Below are 24447 nucleotides of genomic sequence, written 5' to 3'. Positions count from 1 at the left end.
GCACGGGGAAGCCGTGTTTACACACGGCTCTCCCCGTTCTTCAGCTCCGGGGAGCGATCGCGACGGAGCGGCTATAAACGAATAGCCGCGCCGTCGTCCCGGATCGCTCCTGAAGCCACGGGGACCGCCGCATGTACGGGGGGGGTCCCGATCGGACCCCCGACCCACGTCAAGCAGGGCACGTATATATACGTGCATGTGCCTGCCTGTGCCATTCTGCTGACGTATATGTACATGCGGCGGTCCTTAAGTGGTTAACAGCGTTTCTTTGAAAGCAAAAAAATGGGTTCAGACCCCGAAGATTTCTACGTTTCAGATGCCAAACGCGGCTAAACACGTTTAGCAGAGTTTCGTTTATAGGCGCTTTTCGTTTTTGCCCATTTAAAGAAAAAAGCAAACGCGGCAAAACGCCGCTAAATGCGGCAAAACAGACGTTTAAACGTGGGTTATTATTTGTCAAGTTTAATAATTTAGGAGCAGTTGTAAAAATGTCCTGTGTACATGAAGCCTTACAGAGCTGACAGGAGCAGGATATTTGTAAAACCCTGCAGGTTCTTGCATCCCTACCCCCCACCCCTCTGGGCAGCAGTAAAGGTCCAAATCAGAGGGAAAGTGAGTCAGAGAATATTAGAGAATGTGACTTGCTGTGCAGTAGAACATCATGGGTGGTGTTCAGTGTATCGGTAAGAAGACTGCGAAATTCCCCTCTCAAGCAATACTGTTTACCCAGGGGAAAGGGAATAGCTGCTCCAGGTAGGAACCCAGACGAACATCCACCACTGCAGACATCTCAGGTGCAGGCAATGCACTTAGCAAAGCAGGAACAAAAATTGTCTATGGACAGCTGCACTCTGAACAAATTGTAGTCTTTATTGAAAGAAGGACAGCACTACAAGTCACAGCAAAGTAAAAAAAACAACTGCTGATGCGTTTCACACTGAAACTAGTGCTTAGTTTGTTCCTGCAATACTGTTTACCCACTTTACCCTTTTAGCTAAAATATGCACTCTCCCCCCCCCAAAAAAAAATCCAGCACTAATCTGCACACTCTCCTCTCCCAGCACTAATCCTCTCCCCTCTTCTAGCATGGGTCTTCTCCATCCCGATCCCCCTCCCAGCACAATTTCCCCACCCAAATCCTCTTCCAGCTCCTAGTTCAAATTCCCCTCCTCTCTAAATTCTCCCAGCACAATTCCCCCCCCCCCCCCTGTAAAGGAGGCCTAAAAATGATCAGCACAGTAAACTCAATAAGTACAAACACTGTACAGCAGCCATGTCCACAAATGATAGTCATGGCACCTGTATGTAGTGTATGATCCTCATCATTATCAGTGATCACTATTAGGGCTCTTTCACACGGGCGGACCGTATGTGCGCTTTTTCATCCATCCGTGTACGGATGAAAAAGGGACATACAATGGTCCCTATGAGATTGCGGGTGTCAGCGTATGAACATCCGCTGACACCCGATCTCACCCCGGCTCCGCAATCCTCCGATTTTGCAGACGGAGGAAAACCCTATTTTTCCATCTGTCAGCGGATTGGATCGGGTGAACACAGACAGGCGGTCCGTATTCATCTGATCCCCCCATAAGGGAGAGCGGGGAAAATACAGGGCGGTCCCTGCACAGTGTGCGGGGACCGCCCTTTCATCCGCCAGCTCAGCGGGGATCAACGGAGCGATCCCCGCTGAGCAAGCGGAAGTTCACAGTGAATGAGCCCTTATTATCACAATGATGATCACACAGTACAGGTGTTGTGGGCTTGCTCCTGGCTGTATTATCATGTGCATGGTATCATCTGTACCCCTTACCAACCTGTGCTGCCTCTGTGCACCCACTGCTGTGGATCCCTGGATCCCTGTGTTGCTTCCTCCAACTCACCGATGCCTCACTGAGTGACCGCCGCCCACCGGCTACAGTACTGCCATTCATTATCACTTACTGAGGAAGGCAGCCGCAGCTGTGATTTGAATTCACCCACCTGCAGGCATAAATTTAAAAAAAAATAAGCTCTCTCTCTGCTACCGCTTCCTGGGCCCCTAAGATGAAGTGATGGGGCCTGGGAAAATGTTATATTTTTGTACTGGACAGGGTAGGAGCGGCCATGAAGCATTGCAAACTGCATGCATACTATAATTAAACATAAAGCTGCCAGTCCCTGTTATGCCCAGGCCCCATACAGGAGGCTGGGTGCAGGGAGCAGCAGTGGAGAGGCTGACAGTCCAGAGAGGTCCTGAAGCAGCTTGGAGAAAGGTAGTTTTTTCCTAGTATGTGCCTGCAAACTATGTGATCAGTTGCTAGGATCCGCGGGACCCCAAGACTTACTTGATAGCCCGGGACAGTCTGGCGAAATCCAGGATGGTTGGGAGTTATGTGTTCTTCTATAAACATTTGAAAAGGACAGAGCTTGCTTCTAGGATAGAATTGACACCTAGATGCCAATAAAGTACCCCATCCAAGTAAACATATATTGCCACCTTTCTGAAGCCTCGAAGAGTCCTAGCCATTTTGGCTTCAAGTATCAGCAGGGGGCAGGACCCAGAATGTCTGCAAGCTTTGATTGATATTAACAGATCTAAAGAATCTATTTTATCTCTCATAAAAGCTAAAATATTAGCAGCAGAGAGATGAAAATAATTCCTTTTGATTGTACACATGTTGGGCTACAGTCACATGCAAATCTGTAGCGTGTGTTGAATCCTAGAGAAACACACAAAGCCATTATATGGCACCTGAATGCGGTAGGCAGGCAGTAATTGGTACTGTCGCGATCGGACATTAGCGCTGGTGTCGGAAATCCTATACGTGACCCAGCCATCGGAACTGTCCAGGGCCCATTGGATCCTGGTTACTTTAGAACACAAAACATCCTGTGGGCTGAGACAGGAACATCCCCCCCCCCCCAGGGTTGATTGGCCAAACGACGATCAACATCCATATTCCAATAAATCATGGAGCATCAGGATATGGACAGCGATTTCCACAAAGCCGGTCCCTCTGACAGGGGAATCCCCACATGGTTTTGGCGTGCTTCTGCCAAAAGAAAAGCTTTGGTAGAGTTCATTTCGTTTTTTACGCCTTTTTATTTGCATAGCTTATAGCCAATTGTGTTTGTCTTTTTTCTAACTCCTTTTTCCTTGTATATATTTTATGCACTGCCCACTTTTGGGATAGTAAATTATAACATTAATAAGTGGCTTCTGTGTACTAAGCTAGGGCTCATATCTCCAGAGAGATTGTTGCATTTTAGCGTCAATGCTCGGTCCAAAGCAGGGGTCTCCAAACATTCTGAACAAAGGGCCGATTTATTGTCCTTCAGACTCTTGGAGGGCCGGATTTTGGCCAGCGGGGATTGAAATTTTTCTTGAAATCATTGGTAGTAAAAATCTGGTATTAGGGGGAGGAACAGTGCCCCATTGCTGGTATCATAGGGAGGAATAGTGCCCCATTAGTGGTGTCAGGGGGAGAAATGGTGCTCCATTTTTGGTGTCAAATGGCAGAATAGTGTCTCGTATCATTGGGAGGGATAGTGCTCCAAGGGCCAGATAAAGGCAAGCAAGGGGCCACATCCGGCCCTCGGGCCGCAGTTTGGAGACCACTGGTCTAAAGGCTCGTACAAGCTATAAGAAAATCAGACGAACATTTTTGTTCAAAGAAATTTCGTACGCTTATCGTATAAGGTGTACACAACTTTTGACAGCTAATTCTGAATTTGTACGAAAATTCCCTAAGGGACAAACTCCAAAATATTTCTCGTACGGGAACAGAACGAACAATTTTCGTTTAATGTGTACGGTATTCATACGGTTTTCGTAGAAAATATTTTAGAACAGAAAGACTGCGCATGATCAGAAACAATAAACAAAATTTAGCCTTTGTTGTACGAGAATTTTCGTACAACTTTTCGTTCATCGGTTTCGATTTGCTGTAAAATCATTTGTAGATCATTTGCCCGATTTTCTTATAGTGTGTACCCTACTAAAGTTCATTGCCAATAAGTATGTAATTGCAGTGCGTGTTGGCAGATTGCATGCAGATTGTAAACTAGCAGATCTGCCAGATGGAGATTTGTGTGCGTGTGGTGGCCCAGCAGTCCAGTCTGCAGACAAAGGGGCAAAGATCTGCCCCGGCGCAGCGTATCTGAGATACGCTACGCCACCGTAACTTACTTCAGTTTGTTTCGAATCCATAAAGAATTTGCGCCGTAGTCTATCTCTCGCAGCGTAATGGCGCGTAATTTAAATTGGTGAGTAGGGGGCGTGTTTCATTTAAATGAAGCGCGTCCCCGCGCCGAACGAACTGCGCATGCGCCGTCCCTAAATTTCCTGCCGTTCATTGCGCTAAATGACGTCGCAAGGACGTCATTGTTTTGACGTGGACGTAAATTACGTCCAGCCCGATTTACGGACGACTTACGCAAACTAAATAAAAAAATTAATTATACGCGGGAACGACGGCCATACTTAACATTGCGTACGCCACCAAATAGCAGCTTTAACTATACGCCGAAAAAAGCCGACTAGAGACGACGTAAAAGAATGCGACGGCCGCTCGTACATTCGTGGATCGTCGGAAATAGCTAATTTGCATACTCGACACGGAAAACGACGGGAACGCCACCCAGCGGACGCAGAAGATTTGCATCTAAGATCCGAAGGCGTACGAAGACGTACGCCTGTCGGATCTAACCTAGATGCCGTCGTATCTTGTTTTGAGGATTCAAAACAAAGATACGACGCAGGAAATTTGAAAGTATGCCGGCATATCAGTAGATACGCCGGCGTACTCTCTTTGTGAATCTGCCCCAAAGTGTTGGGTGGTGGCAAGCTATTGGTTGTTGTGTGTCTGGTGTGTGGACAGTGGGGAGAGTGATTAACACCGTGGGTTCTAGTTTTTAGGATAGCTGGAGGAACCCTAGAAGTGTGCGCTAGACTGCTCCCCAACCCTTAGGCCTCGTACACACGGTTTGATTGTTATACGACCAAGAGTCTGGTTTTGTCAAAGCATGTGGTGGGTCAGTGATGGTCTGGGGAGGCATATCCATGGAGGGACGCACAGACCTCTACAGGCTACACAATGGCACCCTGACTGCCATTAGGTATCGGGATGAAATCCTTGGACCCATTGTCAGACCCTACGCTGGTGCAGTGGGTCTTGGGTTCCTCCTGGTGCACGGCAATGCCTGGCCTCATGTGGCGAGAGCATGCAGCCAGTTCCTGGAGGCTGAAGAAATTGATACCATTGAATGGCCCCCACGCTCACCTGACCTAAATCCAAAAGAACATCTCTGGGACATCATGTTTCGGTCCATCAGGTGCCGCCATGTTGCAACCCAGTCTGTTCAGGAGCTCAGTGATGCTCTGGTGCAGATCTGGGAGGAAATAGCCCAGGACACCATCCGTCATCTCATTAGGAACATGCCCTGATGTTGTCAGGCATGCATACAAGCACTTGGGGGGCCATACAAACGACTGAGGACCATTTTGAGTTGTTGCAATAAAATTTCAGCAAAATGGACAAGCTTGCTGCATCATTTTTTCACTTTGATTTGCGGGGTGTCTTTAAATTCAGGCCTCTGTAGGTGGATAATTTTCATTTTCATCAAAAGATGTGCGATCCTTTCATTCCTAACACATTACCCAGTCCATATCAGCATGAGATTTTTGCCCGTTGAGATCTGATATGTTTTCAAAGTGTTCCTTTAATTTTTTTGAGCAGTGTGTATACAGGTAGCAGCAGTAAGTAGGAACCAAAACACTCCAGATGGTCATAGAGGGAATGATGAGGGCCACTGCCGGCTGACGCGTTTCGAAGGACAACCTTCTTCCTCAGAACCCAGCAGTCAGTAGTGCCTCCTGACAGAGCATGGCACAATAGTGCCCCCTGACATCTCCTGGAAGGGGGGACAGATGAGGGCGAGGGGAGGGAGATGGACTGCTCACTCACGGGAGACTGGTATCTGCAGGATCACACAGGGGAATCAGTCTAAAAGCCCCCACAGATCTTCCAGCTGCTGTTCCTAAGATCTCTCGCCCACACATCTTCTTTATCAGGCACAGGCTGCACACTAGGATTGCAGTGTGGGTGGGGCAGACACACGGGATGAGGGCTGGAGGAGCCAAAGAGGATTGAGCCCTCTCTCCTGTTCGTGCAGTGTGGGGGGGAGGAAGGGGGGCTGAGCATTGTGAAGCGAGATCTACACTCCTAGATTCAGTCATGCTCCCCACTAGGTGCTGCTTACCTCCTATCCCATGAAAGCAGAAGAGGCACTGGAGGGCAGGCGGAGTGCAGCATTATCACTCTGCCATCTATTACAAGAGGTCTGCTGTCGGAGCTATAGAGGCAGCACCGGGAAATGCGGCTAGCTGCAAGCTTACTCCGGGGGTGCAGTTCTCCTAGGTCAGTCTAGGAGTATACATACCAATCAAATTTGTCTCACTGGCAGCACTGTCACTGCCAGTGATCATCCATTAGTGAGCCCAGCAGTTTCACCAGAAAAAAACCCTGGCTGGCACAGGGGGGATTAGGGTGCCCCCCGTGTGCACGTCTACAAGTCTCTTTGAAATCATTTAGAGGTACTTAACCCTCAGTGAGTATCCCACCAAAAATGAAACTCCTCTTGCAGAAGATGCCTAAAATGTTAATTTTATTTTAGTGCTGATGTCTGAGAAAATCAGTGAGCCCATCACAGAAGCAGGCAATGCAGTCTTTTATAGTGTGTGGACTTGGACTTTAGCCACAAATGTTATTTTTTTCGATTTGTGGACATTCGGTTGCCATACATCCCCAAATTCTGGACTGAATCCAAAGTTCTGATTCTGAACAGGTACAATTCGGTCTGAGCCCAGGTTTATACCGAATCAGAACACATTTTTCATCTATCTAATCACTTCTATTATGTAATTGTCTGATCAAGTAAAAAAAATAGTAGATTTGGTAGCTATCTTTTCACATTTATGGGTGTATAAGTAATTTTAAACTTGACTTAAAAAAACAACTGGATAGAAGAAGATCCTGGACTGCCGCACTCCTTAAAACAATGTCTTTATTGTACAAATGAAATCCAAAAAAGCTATGAGTAAGCATCACATGATGTGAAACATGTCAGCCACCTTTTTCCTGTTTACTTCATTTTGACTGCATCATTTTGGTTGGTTTTTGGATTTAATTTGTACAATAAAGACATAGTTTTAAGGAGTGCGGCAGTCCAGGATCTTCTTCTATCCAATGCACCTGTGCATAGCCAGCACCCTTTAGGTTTAGTGGGACGGAAGCAAAGCCAAGGGATCAGCAGTTTTTAGAGCGGTATCATCTCTCACTTAAAAAAACAACTGTGATCAACAAAATAAACATATTTAGTTTATAAATTGGTTTGCTAAACATTAAACACACAAATTACATACCTGCATGATCATATCCAGCAAGAGCAATTAGAGCACACGACAGAGCAAAACAAAAGCTGTAAAAAGTAAGAGGAGTTAGGTTTACAAAAAAATAATGTACCGTACTTCCAAATCAAAACACACAAAAATGATGGCCCGGATTCACAATGCACTTACGCCGACGTATCTCGAGATACGTTGCGTAAGTGTAAGTATGCGCCGTCGTATCTATGCGCCGTGCCCATAAACTGAGATACGCCTGAAAACAGGCTTCATCCGACCGAAGTAACTTTCCTACGCCGGCGTATCATGGGCGCATATTTACGCTGGCCGCATTTGCCGCTCCCATTGATTTTCTATGCACGTATGCAAATGAGGGAGATACGCCGATTCACGAACGTAGTTGCGCCCGGCACATAATATACACGGTTTGCGTAAGTAGTACATCCGGCATAAAGTTATACCCCATAAAGCAGGTGTAAGTCAGCAGCATCCATGCAAATGGCTGCACCAGGGAACACAGCCGTTGTATTTTACATTGTTTACGTAGTACGTGAATATGGCTAGGCGTAGGTTACATTCACGTCGTAGGCAGTAATTCGACGTATCTTAGGGAGTAGTTCCGACGTGATTCTGAGCATGCGCACTGGGATGCGTCCACGGACCGGCGCATGCGCCATTCGTTTTAAGCACTTGTATGGTGCTCGGCCCATCATTTACATGTGGTCACGCCTCATTAGCATGGCTCACGCCCACTTCCACCTATGACGGCTTACGCAGAGAAAACCCAGCGCAGTTTGGGCAGCGGAGGCTTTGTGAATTTGGTGCGTGCCTCTCTGCGCTGCGTCAGGGTAGCGTATATTAGATACGCTACGCCCGCATAAATATGAGCCGATGTATGTGAATCCGGGCCGATGTCTGTAATCAAGAAAAACATGTATTTTAAAACTGATAATTTTGTTCTTGGTCCTCTCTGGAGCTGATCAGCACAGGGTGTGTTGAATAGCAATGTTGGTTAGCAATGTTTTAGGCTGGGATCACACTATAACATGCAGCGGCTCCATTCACAGTTTCAGGTCCAATTGCACCCTGAATTTTTGGAGGAATTTGGACCTGAAACTGACAAACACGCACAGGACTCCTGTGCAATTGTGTGAACCGGCTCCATAGTCGGTCAAAATCTCCTGCTATGCGAATTGGATGCGATGAAAACGCATCTAATTCGCATAAGTGTGTGAACCCAGCCTAAAATTGTGAACAGCACACATTGTTACATTACACGACCCATCCTAAAGTGTGCTTCTTTTAGGTCCTTTCCTGGTTTTATTTTATTTTTTACAATTATATTTTTGCATTTTTTACACCTTTTTTAACAGCCCTGTTGGGGGACGTTGGTGAAATATCAGTGAAACACAGTCCTCCATCTCTGCAGCCTCAACTGTACAGAATGAGTAAACAGGAAGAGCTCTGCACAAGTCTGCCTGTTCTTTCACAAACTGAAGCATTGTTAATGCCAATACACTGATTTACTGTGTGGTCTCAATGCTTCAAACTAAAAAAAATATTTAAATAAACACAAAATATGGCTGCGACATAGACATTGCAGATCTAACAGTAATCATACTGTATAATTTAGAGACCAAATGGCATGTACAAACCCATCCAGTAACAGTAATACAAACTAAATGTAATAATACAAAAATGTGCTCAAAAAACATCATCGTATTTATAAATACTGTATATTCAATCCTTAAAGGGGTTAATGCAAACTATGGATTAAAGTGGAGTTCCACACAAAAATGGAACTTCCGCTTTTTGGAATCCCCCCCCCCCTCTGGCGTCACATTTGACACCTTTCAGGGGGGAGAAGGGAGCAGATACCTGTGTAATAAAAGTATTTGCTCCCACTACCGGGCATAGATCACCACTGTGATCGCAGTGACCTACCACGTCCGGTGCCTACTTCGCCCCCCCGCTGTCTTCTGGGAGACACACAGGTCCCAGAAGACGGCAGGCACTAGTGGGAACGTGCAGCACGAATCACGCATGTGCAGTAGGGAACCAGGAAGTGAAGATGCAAAAGGCTTCACTTCTTCATTCCCTTACCAAAGATGGCGGCGGGAGCACCCAAGAGCGAGATTGGCTTCGGGTGCCGATATCGCAGGTGCCCAGGACAGGTAAGTGTCCATATATTAACCACTTAAGCCCCGGACCATATTGCTGCCTAACGACCCAAGGGGTTTTTACAGTTCGGGACTGCGTCGCTTTAACTGACAATTGCGCGGTCGTGCGACGTGGCTCCCAAACAAAATTGGCGTCTTTTTTTCCCCACAAATAGAGCTTTCTTTTGGTGGTATTTGATCACCTCTGCGGTTTTTATTTTTTGCGCTATAAACAAAAATAGAGCGACAATTTTGAAAAAAATGCAATATTTTTTACTTTTTGCTGTAATAAATATCCCCCAAAAACATATATAAAAAAAAAATTTCCTCAGTTTAGGCCGATACGTATTCTTCTACCTATTTTTGGTAAAAAAAAACGCAATAATCGTTTATCGGTTGGTTTGCGCAAAATTTATAGCGTTTACAAAATAGGGGATAGTTTTTTTGCATTTTTATTTTTTTTAAATTTTTTTTACTACTAATGGCGGCGATCAGCGATTTTTTTCGTGACTGCGACATTATGGCGGACACTTCGGACAATTTTGACACATTTTTGGGACAATTGTCATTTTCACAGCAAAAAATGCATTTAAATTGCATTGTTTATTGTGAAAATGACAGTTGCAGTTTGGGAGTTAACCACAGGGGGCGCTGTAGGAGTTAGGGTTTACTTTGTGTGTGTTTACTAGTGTAGGGGGGTGTGGCTGTAGGAATGACGTCATCGATCGTGTCTTCCCTATAAAGGGAATGACGCGATCGATGCGCCGACATAGTGAAGCACGGGGAAGCCGTGTTTACACACGGCTCTCCCCGTTCTTCAGCTCCGGGGAGAGATCGTGACGGAGCGGCTATAAACAAATTGTCGCGCCGTCGTCCCGGATCGCTCCCCGAGCGGACCCGACCTCCGCATGTATCGGGGGGGGGGGGTCCCGATCGGACCCCCCACCCACGTCTAGCAGAGGACGTACATGTACGTACATGTGCCTGTCCGTGCCATTCTGCTGACGTATATGTACATGAGGAGGTCGGGAAGTGGTTAAAAGTCAGCAGCTGCAGTATTTGTAGCTGCTGACTTTTAATATTTTTTTTTTTTGGCGGAAGTCCGCTTTAACCACTTAAGACTCGGACCAATATGCAGGTTGAGGACCTGGCCCCTTTTTGCGATTCGGCACTGCATCGCTTTAACTGACAATTGCGTGGTCATGCGACGTGGCTTCTGTGACGGTATTACAATGATATCCCCGTCAACGTTCCCTTCTTCCCATAACGAAAATCACCTCAATATTCCACGAGGAGGAATATTCCTGGAGTCGCCCAGAAAGCCACACATGAGACAAGCTTACTGCTGGAACAACACAGACTTTAATGGTTTTCTTCTCAGCTTTTTATACAGTCCAAGACATTGAAGCAACAATGAAATCTCCACCCCCCCCCCCTAATCACACACTAAGGCTAATTACTAAAACATTCTAGACAGGTCGGCACCGACTGATAATCATCATGTCTAATCACTGCACATTCCTTAAACAGCATAACAACAAACCACCTTCACACCCTTGAGTTTCTTAGGCAGACGTTTCGTCTGGATCCAGTTTGACACCTAGTAACACCTTTGAGCATCACTAGGTTGTAGACAGCGTTGTCACACAATTAAAGGCCTTTCAAAAGCTAGCCTTATTTAACATATGAACAGTCTTTACAGAGAGAGATGAATCACACATGAAAACACCTGTTACCTCTAACACACAGCATTAAATTAGCAGGGAGAATTAAACTGGAGCATATATAGGCAATTGCATCACAGCTTCCAAATTTATTTTTCCCAGAATGGAGCTTTCTTTTGGTAGTATTTGATCACCTCTGCGGTTTTTATTTGTTGCGCTATAAACAAAAATAGAGCGACAATTTTGAAAAAAATTCAATATTTTTTACTTTTTGCTATAATAAATATCCCCAAAAAATATATAAAAAAACATTTTTTTTCCCTCAGTTTAGGCCGATACGTATTCTTTTACAGATTTTTGGTAAAAAAAAAAATTGCAATAAGCGTTTGATTGGTTTGCGCGAAAGTTATGGCGTCTACAAAATAGGGGATAGTTTTATGCCATTTTTATTAACAAGTCAAACTGACAAGTTAGGTAGAGTGGTCGATTCTGTGCCTGTTGAAGGCCAGAGGTGCCACATTTGTGGTAGTGGGGTCCACTTGGCAAGGCAGTGCCACAAGGTTCCTCGGGAGAAGGCAAGAACCACAGATGTGAACAATGAGGTTGACACCATTGAAGCTGTATTGGAGTGTATCCCAACTTCCTTCGCTGATGTGGTATGGGGTGTACCTCGTGAAATTGCCCAAGTGAAGCCTCAGGTTCCCTCTCTGGATCTTCTCTGGCGGAGGGAGGGGAGGGTGCTGAGAAGGAGGTGAATGAAAGTCTGGACAAAAAGGGTGAGGAGGAGATGGACACTGGCAGCTCATTGAAGCATTAAAGTCCGGAAACTCCTTTGTCTTGTGGTGCCATCGAGAACGAGGAGCATTCCAGTAACACTAGTCCTATGAGCACCGAGCTGGCTATTAAGCTGTATACCTTTGTACAGGCCTTTGCCAGCTCAGTCCAGGTGGAGAGCTTCCAGGTTGTTACCGGCTTATGTAAATCGACAAAGAGCAAGCAGCCAAAGACTGAGACCAAGGGAGTGATGAGAGGAGTAAAGAAACCGGACACTCCCAAAACATCCCGAAGAAGAATAAGATGCAGATGAAGACAAGATTCTCCCTGGTCTGACCTGTCTGGCTTGTCATCCTGGAACGGCTTAGGTTTACCTCTCTGAATGTGAGAAGTCAGCATATAGAAGGGTGGCAATTTTAAAACTGCTGGCAGCTTCTCCTAGTGAAATTATATGTGTGCAAAAGGTTAACCTGGAAGAGGAGCCCAGAGCCTTTTACATGATTTACATAAAACACAAAAAATATAAAATATATAAAGCACAAAAACTAAAATATATAAAAACTAAAATATAAATAACATTTATTCACACATCACAGTTACTCCTTTTTTTTTCACTCTTTAGTACATCACACTAGAAATATTGTTAATGTTTTCAACATTTTCAATATTTTTATGTATTTTAGGTGGTAACTGGTCATCTATACATATATATATATATATATATATATATATATATATATATATTGTGACAGGAAGTCAGGTAAATCTGTGGGTGTTGTCACAGACGGGACATACATTTCTGCCTTGTTTAGACAATACACCAATTGTTATTAGGCGTCGGCTACAGATGTAGCCAGAAAAGGTCTAAGGGCGTTAAAAAACTTCAGCTGTTCAGAATGAGGCACTTAAGGCCTCTATAAGTAATCCAGAGGATTACCACTGAATTGCTGCATCCTGAGGCTTTCTGAGTGAAGGAGAGCAGTAACTGAAAGTCTTCTGAGGAGGTGAGGGGATTGATTTTTCTGTGTGATAAAAATCAAAAGAGACTATTGTTTTTCTGCTGTATGACCAGCAGTGTCTGCCCAGTACTAGGCTGTGCCAGACTCCCTAGATAGGTTCCTGTGTGGTGAAGGTAGACACCCCTAGTGGCCAGGGTTTATTTTATGTTTGATTTTGTTTATGCCGTTTGGATGCTTGCACTTGTTTCCAGCGAGATGGAAGAATAAACCAAAATCTTTGTTTTCAACCATCTTCAACTGCCTGTCTGTATAAATTCAGTGTGTAGTGAACCCATCCAGGGGGTCACACACCCCGCTACCGAACTAACCCCTTACAATATATATATATATATATATATATATATATATATACACACATCACACAATAATTTTTATTAATTCCCTGGAAGCAAACAAAATTCACTATGGCCCCGTACACACGAGAGGATTATCCGCTGGGAACGGTCCTCCGGAACGTTCCCACGGATAAATCCTCTGGCGGATTTTGATCTGATGGTTGTACTAACCATCAGATCGAAATCCGCGTGGAATCCATCCGCGGTGACGTGTCGTGCCGTCGCCGCGATGATGACGCGGCGACGTGCGCGACGCTGGAAGGTAAAGACTTCCCACGCATGCGTCGAATAATGATTCGACGCATGCGAGGGAGGTGATCGGACGGATTGATCCGGTGAGTCTGTACAGACCACCGGATCAATCCGATGGACAGGATTCCAGCGGATGGATTTCTTAGCATGCTAAGAAATTTTTATCCGCTGGAAATCCATCGGGCCGAAAAAAATCCGCTGGGCCGTACACACCACAGGATCTATCCGCTGGAACTGATCCGCGGATAAATACCAGCGGATAGATCCTCTCGTGTGTACGGGGCCTATTAGTTTTTTCACTGCTCAATTTTCACTTTCATTTTATCCTCTACACATTATGCATCTTCACTAAAAAATCGCATCACAAAGGGCATTTTTATTTATTTATTTATTTATTTATTAGTTAGTTAGTGGGTGTGTATACACAGTTATTATAACAATAGTATTTCGTTACTAGACACACACACCTATCTAATTTAATTCAATCTAATTTTATTTTAATGCATTTTTTTGATATGGTTTTATTATATTTACAGATAAATTCATATAGTTTTAGCCACTTCATTTATATATTTTTTTAAATATGAACTACCTTTTTGTATCCATATGAATTTTTTACACGAGAAACATTTATTATATTTGTTTTTCATGATATATTTTCCAATAATCCAGACATTTTGGGGGTTAAATCTCAGTGATCTCTGAGACCTATTCACACATACACACACACAGATGATTGTGGTTAGGGATTCAGATCTGGCAACCCCATTGGTTAATTAGTTTTGACCTATCAGGGGTTAGCATTGATCACATGTCTTTGAAAGTTTGCTATATATTAGATGTGATTTATAATTGTCAGCTATGGTTAAGCACTAATTTATAGTGTGAAATGCGTCAGATTTTTTACTCCCGTGTAGTGTGCTGTGACTTGTAGTGCATTTTTCCTTTTTTAAATAAAGACAACCATCAAGTTTTTTTGGAGTGCGGCTGTCCATATTTTCTTTTTCCATTTGTTGCCTTGTGCATTGCCAGCACCTTTGATTTCCTCAGACCATACTGATCATCCTAACACAATCCACCTGGAGCGGTAACTTTCTTTTTTTCACTGTCTGCCGAAATGTCACAGTCCCGCTAAAAATCGTAGATTGCCGCCATTACAAGTAAAAAATAAATAAATAAATGAAGGCCATAAATCTATACCCTATTTTGTAGACACTATGGCCCGGATTCAGAAAGGAGTTACGTCGGCGTATCTCCAGATACGCCGTCGTAACTCCGAATGCGGGCCGTCGCATCTCGGCGCCTGATTCATAGAATCAGATACGCCTCAATGTTGCCTAGATACGAGCGGCGTAAGTCTCCTACGCCGTCGTATCTTAGGGTGCAATATTTATGCTGACCGCTAGGGGCGCTTCCCAAGACTTCCGCGTCAAATATGCAAATTAGGTAGATACGCCGATTCAGAAACGTATGTCCGCCCGGCGCATTTTTTTTTACGTCGTTTACGTAAGGCTTTTTCCGGCGTAAAGTTACCCCTGCTCTATGAGGCGTAGCCAATGTTAAGTATGGACGTCAGGCCAGCGTCGAATTGTTTGCGTAAGTCATTCGCGAATAGGGCTGTGCGTAAGTTACGTTTACGTCAAAAGCATTGACTATTGCGGCATAATTTGGAGCATGCGCACTGGGATACGTTCGTCAGAGCATGCGCCGTTCGTTAGAAACTTAATTTACGTGGGGTCACACATATTTTACATAAAACACGCCCACACTGGCCCTTATACGCTACGCCGCCGTAACTTTGGGCGCATAATCTTTCTGAATACCATACGCGCCTCACAAAGTTACGACGGCGTAGCGTATAGGAGATGCGCTACGCCCGCCTAAAGATACACATTTGTATCTGAATCTGGGCCTATAACTTTTGCGCAAACCAATCATTGTAAACTTATTGGAGGTTTTGAAAAGCTGGAAGGTCTGTTCGCGGGCATATTATTGTACTCTGTTGAATGTGGACTATAAGCTGGTTGTGAAACTGATTGCTAACAGGTTAAGTGAGGTGATTGGTAAGATGATTGGAAAGAAGCAAGTATGTGCTGTGCCTAGTAGATCGATTGCTGATTTGGTTGGTTTAAGAGATGCGTTGTGGTATTGTAAGGAGAGGAAGCAAGTGATTGCAGTTTTGGCAGTAGATTTTGAAAAAGCGTATGCCAGGGTGTCACTTGAGTTTATGTTCAAGGTGTTAAGGAAGATGGGTGTGCCTGAGCGGATGAATAATTAGATAAAGTGTTTGTATAGTGGGATGGTAAGGTTCAAGTAAATAGCTGGATGGCAGGGGAAGTGTGTATAGGTGCGGGTGTAAGACAGAGGGTGCCCTCTGTCTACAGTACTGTTTGTATGTTTAATTAAGCCTTTTTTGCGAATGTTGATAAAAGATCAATTTGTGAGGGGAGTAGAGGTGCCTGGTAGTCGGGGAAGGGGGCGAGGTGTCTAAAGGCCCGTACACACACGTTTGGATTTTCCGACGAAAAAGTGTGTGATGGTAGGCTGTTGTCGGAAAATCCGACCGTTTGTATGCTCCATTGGACAATTGTTGTCGGATTTTCCGACAACAAATGTTGGATAGCATGCTTTAAAACACAGTTCCTCTTGTAGTTTATGTGAAGAAAGGTTAAATTCAGGTTAACATTAGTCAGCCAGGACCTGTGTAAGTACCCAGGACTTGGTTGAAACAGTTTAAAGAAAACAGTCAGGAACACTATGCAAACAACGAAAGCAATAGGTAACAATATGTATAGATTAAATAGACTCCCCAGTAACTTTTGGTGTGTGTGTGGCTAAAGAGGAACCCCAGGGGAGCTGCGGTGGCTCAACGCGATTGGCACTGCGCTGACAAGCCATTCACCTCTGCAGCTAGGGGTTCGGTTCCCGGTCTCGGCTACATGTGAATTGAGTTTGGTGGTCTCAGCCCGGCTCCCGGTGGGTGTGCTATGCGAGGTAAGCCTGCGCTTAGTACGCCCTCCCACAAAAACCACCACACCTACACATGCACTCGAAATTGGGTTAACACACACGCACTTTGACCACGCGGTCTCTAAAAGAGAGGCGAAGGACTAACGGGGCTGGTTGAGCGGGCTAATCCTCTCACTCCCTTATAGGGAGTCCCTCTGCCCCGTTGGGCTTCAAAGCGGAGCAGGTAGGGCGGGCTGTGTGGGAGGACCCCCTCACACACCCGCCATTGCCACCCGGGGCATGGAGAAAGGTGGCAGATTGCCTCTGGGGGAGGCCTGCCTACTCCCAACTCCTGCAGTCCGGCTCCTCTCTCGAGTACACGCACAAAATACACTTTAAAAAAATAAAATAAAAAAAAAAGAGGAACCCCAGGCCAGCCTACGATACCTCTAGTACACATCCAGTGAAATAATCTCAATACCCGTGGTGTGTCCCCTTTAAGAGCAACCACGGCCCACACTCCTATCCCCAACACTGTGCCTCAGAAAAGGAAAGTGGGAGCCAGAATTGTGAAGTCCAGCAGCCTCACATATATCTGGTTAAGAGGTGCTGACTGCCAAGGGGTAAGTGAGCTCACCATCCATCCCTGTCTGTGACTGAAGTCTCCCCCCTTCTCTCTCCTGGCTCTGAGTGAGTAGTACACTAAGATAAATCAGGGTTCTCAGAGCACCCCTTACACCAGAGTTCCCACACAGACTCTCAGAACTGCTTGTTTGTAAACTCCCGATTGGAAGTTGTCTGTAAACTCCCTATTGGAATAGCCTGAGCCAATCATCAGACAGCAGCAAAGGACTGTGGGGGAGGAGAAAAAAAGCCAGAGGAACTAGGCCAGAGCCTCTTTTTTTGCCTGCACCCCATCAGGAGAGCACCTCCTGCACTCTGTGTGTGTGTGTGTGTGTGTGTGGAATCGCGGTCTACCAAGGGGCACACAGCCTGCAACTCCAGCCCAGAGGAACATATTGCTTATGCAGCTCCAACCCAGAGGAACAGATTGTTCATGCAGCTCCAGCCCAGAGGAACAGACTGTCCATGCTAAAGGACACCCTGCCACAGCTCAAGGACTGAATGCCACTGCGACACACCTGCATCTAAGATCGATCGATCGATCGCTCAGGGGATGACCGCTGACTGTGTACAGGAGGCTTTGCCCAGAAACCTTTAATGCTTTTCATAGAATACCACATCCAAATATTGTCCACAGAGCTCCTACATTGCCGGTGAAGATAATAAAATGCAAAGCTTTGCTTTCCAGAACATTACAGCAGTTGCTCTTAAAGGGGACACACCACGGGTATTGAGATAATTTCACTGGGTGTGTACTAGAAGCATCGTAGGCCAGCCTGGGGTTCCCCTTTAGCCACAGCATCCCACACACACACCAAAAGTTATTGGGGAGTCTATTTAATCTGTACATATTGTTACCTATTGCTTTCGTTGTTTGCATAGTGTTACTGACTGTTTTTTCTTTAAACTGTTTCAACCAAGTCCTGAGTACTTTCACAGGTCCTGGCTGACTAATGTTAACCTGAATTGTACTTTTCTTCAAGTAAACTATAAGAAGAACTGTGTTGTGTATTCCTGCTGAGTTATTCCATTAATCACATTGCTAGGTGTGCCAGAGGGGCTGGGACAGTTCATTGGGGTTGAAAGGCAGAGTAACGGACTGAACAAACAAAAGCAGCTCCCTCTGGGGTTTGCTAGACTATACATATATTTGTCTATTAAATAACATTTCTAATCATATGAAGTTAATATCAAGAGTTTTCTTTTACATCTGAATCCACAGAGTTCCTCTTTTACATCTGAACTCGCAGAGTTTCCTTTCACTGTAAGGGGGGACTCTGCAGACTCTGATGTAAGGGAGAACTCTGGGGACTCTAACATAAGGGATACTCTGGGAACCCTGATTTAAGGAGGAACACTGAAAACTCTACTGTACGGAGAGGACTCTGATGCAAGGGGGAACACTGTGGCCTCTGGTGTAAGGGGTGCTCTGTGAACCCTGATTTATCTTAGTGTACTACTCACTCAGAGCCAGGAGAGAGAAGGGGGGAGACTTCAGTCACAGACAGGGATGGATGGTGAGCTCACTTACCCCTTGGCAGTCAGCACCTCTCAACCAGATATATCTGAGGCTGCTGGACTTCACATTTCTGGCTCCCACTTTCCTTTTCTGAGGCACAGTGCTGGGGATAGGAGTGTGGGCAGACACAGATGGGTAGGGGGGAAGAGGTGCAGCTTGCAGCTTGAGCCCTCTCTCCTCTTCCATCTGTGTGTGTGTGTTTGGGGGGGTTGTTAGTGCTGGCCTTGGGCAGTGTGAAAGGGAGTGTAACAGACACACTCAGCTTAGACAACAACAGCAGCCAGCAACCTTGCTGTGAAGCCATAGTCCAGTCTGAATAATGTGTCCGGGTTTCAGACAGTCTGAAACCCGGATGCATAATTCCAAACCCGAACTGTCCGGGTGAATCCCAGACAGGTGGCAACCCTAGTGTGTGTATGTATGTATGTATGTATGTATGTATGTGTGTGTGTGTGTGTGTGTGTGTGTATGTGTACATATATGTGTATATATATATATATATATATATATATATATATATATATATATATATATACACACACAGTACAGACCAAAAGTTTGGACACACCTTCTCATTCAAAGAGTTTTCTTTATTTTCATGACTATGAAAATTGTAGATTTACACTGAAGGCATCAAAACTATGAATTAACACATGTGGAATTATACATAACAAAAAAGTGTGAAACAACTGAAAATATATTTCATATTCTAGGTCCTTCAAAGAAGCCACCTTTTGCAGCAGACACATCTCTAGAACTGTTAAGAGGAGAATGTGTGAATCAGGCCTTCATGGTAGAATATCTGCTAGGAAACCACTGCTAAAGAAAGGCAACAAGCCGAAGAGACTTGTTTGGGCTAAAGAACACAAGGAATGGACATTAGACCAGTGGAAATCTGTGCTTTGGTCTGATGAGTCCAAACTTGAGATCTTTGGTTCCAACCCCCGTGTCTTTGTGCGACGCAGAAAAGGTGAACGGATGGACTCTACATGCCTGGTTCCCACCGTGAAGCATGGAGGAGGAGGTGTGATGGTGTGGGGGTGCTTTGCTGGTGACACTGTTGGGGATTTATTCAAAATTGAAGGCATACTGAACCAGCATGGCTACCACAGCATCTTGCAGCGGCATGCTATTCCATCCGGTTTGCGTTTAGTTGGACCATCATTTATTTTTCAACAGGACAATGACCCCAAACACACCTCCAGGCTGTGTAAGGGCTATTTGACCAAGAAGGAGAGTGGTGGGGTGCTGCGCCAGGTGACTACCTCTTGAAGCTCATCAAGAGAATGCCAAGAGTGTGCCAAGCAGTAATCAAAGCAAAAGGTGGCTACTTTGAAGAACCTAGAATATGAAATATATTTTCAGTTGTTTCACACTTTTTTGTTATGTATAATTCCACATGTGTTCATTCATAGTTTTGATGCCTTCAGTGTGAATCTACAATTTTCATAGTTATGAAAATAAAGCAAACTTCTTGAATGAGAAGGTGTGTCCAAACTTTTGGTCTGTACTGTGTATATATATATTAGTGCTGTCAAACGATTAAAAATTTTAATCGCGATTAATCGCATTAATGTCATAGTTAACTCACGATTAATCTATCTAATTTATGACGAATTTCCCCACAAATATCGCACAATTCTGCAAGTGATTATAATTTATGATCGCTGTTTTCTAGCTGATCTAAAACCATTTTTGACATAAAGGGACACTTTTGGACAATCTACAGTTTTTCAGGCAGAAAGAATAGTTTTTATTTCATAAAAGTACATGTAGGACACTGGGCAGACCACTAGGGACAAGGGGGGTGTGTATTTTTTACATACAGTACTGTAATCTGTAAGATTACAGTATACTGTGTGTATTGTGTTTGTTTACTTTTTGAATTTGGCGCCGTTCTCCGCTCCCGTGCGTAACGTCGCAGGGAACGGAGCTCGGCGGCACACAGGCACTGTGGATCGAGCGAGGAGGACCCGCCAAGCGAGGAGGACCCGCTCGATCACACAGCGGGGATGGCATCGCTGGATCCAGGGACAAGGTGAGTAACTTGCCTGTGAATCCAGCGAGAAGGTAAGCCGCGCCGCGCCGCTGCACACTCTGCACGTCCACCCCGAGGGCTCCTGCGTTAATCGCGCGATAAAAATATTGACGGCGTTAACATGGGTTTGCGTTAACGCCGTTAATATCGCGTTTAACGCACAGCCCTAATATATATATAAACTCTTAAATACACTGCCACTAACTGAATAACCTGCCTGCTTAATCTAAATCAAGCTATCTCTCTGTCCCCACCAACAACACTACACAGGGCCGCTGTGTAGGCAGCCTTATATGGTGTGGGGCATGGGCTTAGTCCCCCTGAGCAATGATTGGTTAAAGGAACCCTGCTTTTGGCCAATTATGGCTCTCGTAGCAGAGGGCGCTGGGATTGGCCAAAGCATGCAGGGCAGGTGTATGCTTTGGCCAATCATCGTACATCAATGCACTGCAATCTCGCAGTGCATTATGAAACGTTGCTTGGCACTCTAATTTTCATCGAATGCTTTTTAGATTCACGTTAACATAATAGTGACGTATCGTGCTATGTGTAAAAAGAGCTTGGCACTGCCTGTAATAAATCATTAGATAAGGAAGTAGTTGAACTGAACAGATGTGTCAGCGAGTTCCTCCCCAGCGTGCACACAAATCTACACTTTACAATTTAGTAGAAATCCATTTAAACCCCTTTGAGGTTCACAACCATTACATGTGTTCTCCTGATACTCCAGTGTTACCTGGCTGTAGAGACCCCAAACTGTGGCCAAATGTATCCAAACTACAGCGTATTGTGATGAAAAGGGTGGCTGAAGAGTATGGTTACCTGTACCCATATGTGCCAGAGACTCCGATTGCTGAGATCCAATGTAGACGTACACAGTGGATTGAAACCACCATCATTGTGATGTGGACGTGAGAATGAGAGGACGCATGTAGAGTGTGCTCTGACCCTTCCATCTTGCACTGGCTAACTCCACAGACAATATGCTGTCTGGTGTCTGGACGGCAGCTACATTGAATCACCTACATTTTCCTTTAGGCTGGGTTCACACTACTACACTACTTTCATCCTACTTTGCTCTGCTACATCGGTCCTACATTTATCCTACATTGGTCCTACATCCATCCTACTTTCATGAACAGGATACTACTTTGGTCCGACTTCAATGATATTCAATGGGCCTGAAGTAGGATCAATGTAGGACCAAAAGTAGTACAGGGAGCATTTTCAAAGTCGGACCGACTTGTGTAGGACGCTACAAGACGCTCTCATAGGGAAACATTGAACACAGAGCAAAGTAGGATGAAAGTAGTGTAGTAGTGTGAACCCAGCCTTAATTCCCTAATCCTCCACCTCTCCTTACAATCAATTCCCCTAACTCTATTGCTCTGGGATGTGGCAGAATGTCGCCTGGGGTATGGAAACATGTACGTGGAAACTGTCATTTTAAGCTTGGTTGACCGGCGGCTTCATTACCTCCTATGAACACTGTACTCTCCAATGTCTCAGAGTGACTCTGATGGCAACTGCGGTATATCTGCAGTGGAGCTATTACCTGCTGTGCCCGTGTTGCTGGGGTTTCTGGGGTGCTAGGGAGGTGCCTGGCGGGGCTGATTCATGCTGATCTGTGGCTGGCCCCTGTGCTCCAGTCCTCTCGTCTGCCCTTTTCTTTGGTTGTGACGGCTGGTTCGGCGGCTTTCAGGGACAGTTGGCGATCTTTGTGTCCTACGGGAGTGGCGGTACTCGGAGAGTAATTAGGGCCTTGGGAAACCTCGGACAGGTCCAGAGGAGAGAGGCTGGTGAATATCTATATAGAGCTGTGGTCGGCAGAAATCAGAGGAATTTGTCTAAATTCCAGGAGATTTGTTTAACCACTTAAGACCCGGACCAAAATGCAGCTAAAGGACCTTGCCCATTTTTGCGATTCGGCACTGCGTCGCTTTAACTGACAATTGCACGGTCGTGCGACGTGGCTCCCAAACAAAATTGGCGTCCCTTTTTTCTTCCCACAAATAGAGCTTTCTATTGGTGGTATTTGATCACCTCTGCGGTTTTTATTTTTTGCGCTATAAACAAAAATAGAGTGACAATTTTGAAAAAAAATCAATATTTTTAACTTTTTGCTATAATAAATATCCCCCAAAAATATATATATAAAAAAAAAAATCCTCTGCTTAGGCCGATACATATTCTTCTACCTATTTTTGGTAAAAAAAATCGCAATAAGCATTTATCGGTTGGTTTGCACAAAATTGATAGCGTTTACAAAATAGGGGATAGTTTTATTGCATTTATATTAATTTTTTTTTTTTTACTACTAATGGCAGCGACCAGCGATTTTTTTCGTGACTGCGACATTATGGCGGACACTTCGGAAAATGTTGACACATTTTTGGGACCATTGTAATTTTCACAGCAAAAAATGCATTTAAAATGCATTGTTTATTGTGAAAATTACAATTGCAGTTTGGGAGTTAACCACAGGGGGCGCTGTTGGGGTTATGTGTTCCCTGAAGTGTGTTTACAACTGTAGGGGGGTGTGGCTATAGGTGTGATGTCATCGATTGTGTCCCCCTATAAAAGGAATGACACGATCGATGCTGCCGCCACAGTGAAGAACGGGGAAGCCGTGTTTACACCAGGCTCTCCCCGTTCTTCAGCTCCTGGGACCGATCGCAGGACTCCAGCAGCGATAGGGTCCACGGGTCCTGCGGTCCCGGAGCTTCGGACTGGGTCACGCGAGCGTTCCCGCGACCCACGGCTGGGTAATAGTACAGGACGTACCTGTACGTACATGTGCCCAGCCGTGCCATTCTGCCGAGGTATATGTGCAGGAGGCGGTCCTTAAGTGGTTAAAGGAGAAGGTAAGCTCTATAAGTTGTATTAAAAGAAAATTTGGGAAAAGCAGAGCTACAAAGTAGCAGAATATATTTAAAATAAATTAAGTAATAAATAATCAAGAAAGGGGAAACGGAAAGAGAGAGGAGGATAGGAGGAATGGAGTGAAGGGTAGGGATGAGCCGAACACCCCCCTGTTCAGTTCGCACCAGAACCTGCAAACACACCAAATGTTCGTGTGAACTTTAGAACCCTGTTAAAGTCTATGGGACTCGAACATTTGAAATCTAAAGTGATAATTTTAAAGGCTAATATGCAAGTTATTGTCCTAAAAAAGTGTTTGGGGACCTGGGTCCTGCACCAGGGGACATGTATCAATGACGTTTTTTCGGGAGCAGTGAATTTAATAATGTTAAAAGTGAAACAATAAAAGTGAAATATTCCTTTAAATTTCGTACCTAGGGGGGGTGTAAAGTAAGCATGTGAAATAGCGCATTTTTCCTGTACTTAGAACTGTCACTGCACAAAGTGTAATTTCTGAAAGAAAAAAAGTCATTTAAAACCGGACTTGCGGCTATAATGATTGTCATATGCGTTCATCAGATAGTTAAAATGAATACAGAAACCATCTCCTCACAAAGAATCTTAAGATATTAGTTTGATATTATGAATAATAGATATGAATACCTTATTATTATTATTAGCAAGAATTATTTACTCCAGGGTTATGATTCAAAAACCTGATATTGTAGTAATATGTTAACTTTAAGGCAATTATTAGTGTCTTGGAATACTAGGGGGCTTAGTGACCCAGTAAAGAGACAAATAAATATAAAGGGGTCCTGCGAGCCTCCACTAACCAGATGCCTATTAATACAGTGAGATGAGC

At 44.7% G+C, this 24447-nt stretch overlaps 1 protein-coding gene across 2 annotated transcripts in view; it reads right to left on the bottom strand.

The window, feature by feature from the left end:
* SLC43A1 (solute carrier family 43 member 1) overlaps positions 1-24447 on the bottom strand; it is a 221487-nt gene that overhangs the window by 117244 nt on the left and 79796 nt on the right. For both annotated transcript variants that reach the window (XM_040320805.1, XM_040320804.1), the window contains exon 4: positions 7406-7461. In XM_040320805.1, the coding sequence (XP_040176739.1) occupies positions 7406-7461 (56 nt within the window). The remainder of the gene's footprint in view (positions 1-7405; positions 7462-24447) is intronic.

This window comes from Rana temporaria, chromosome 8 (assembly GCF_905171775.1).
Source record: "Rana temporaria chromosome 8, aRanTem1.1, whole genome shotgun sequence".
In the NCBI taxonomy this organism is placed as follows: Eukaryota; Metazoa; Chordata; class Amphibia; order Anura; family Ranidae; genus Rana; species Rana temporaria.
The sequence above is the reverse complement of the archived record's forward strand: the minus strand, read 5'-3'. Positions and strand labels throughout refer to the sequence as shown.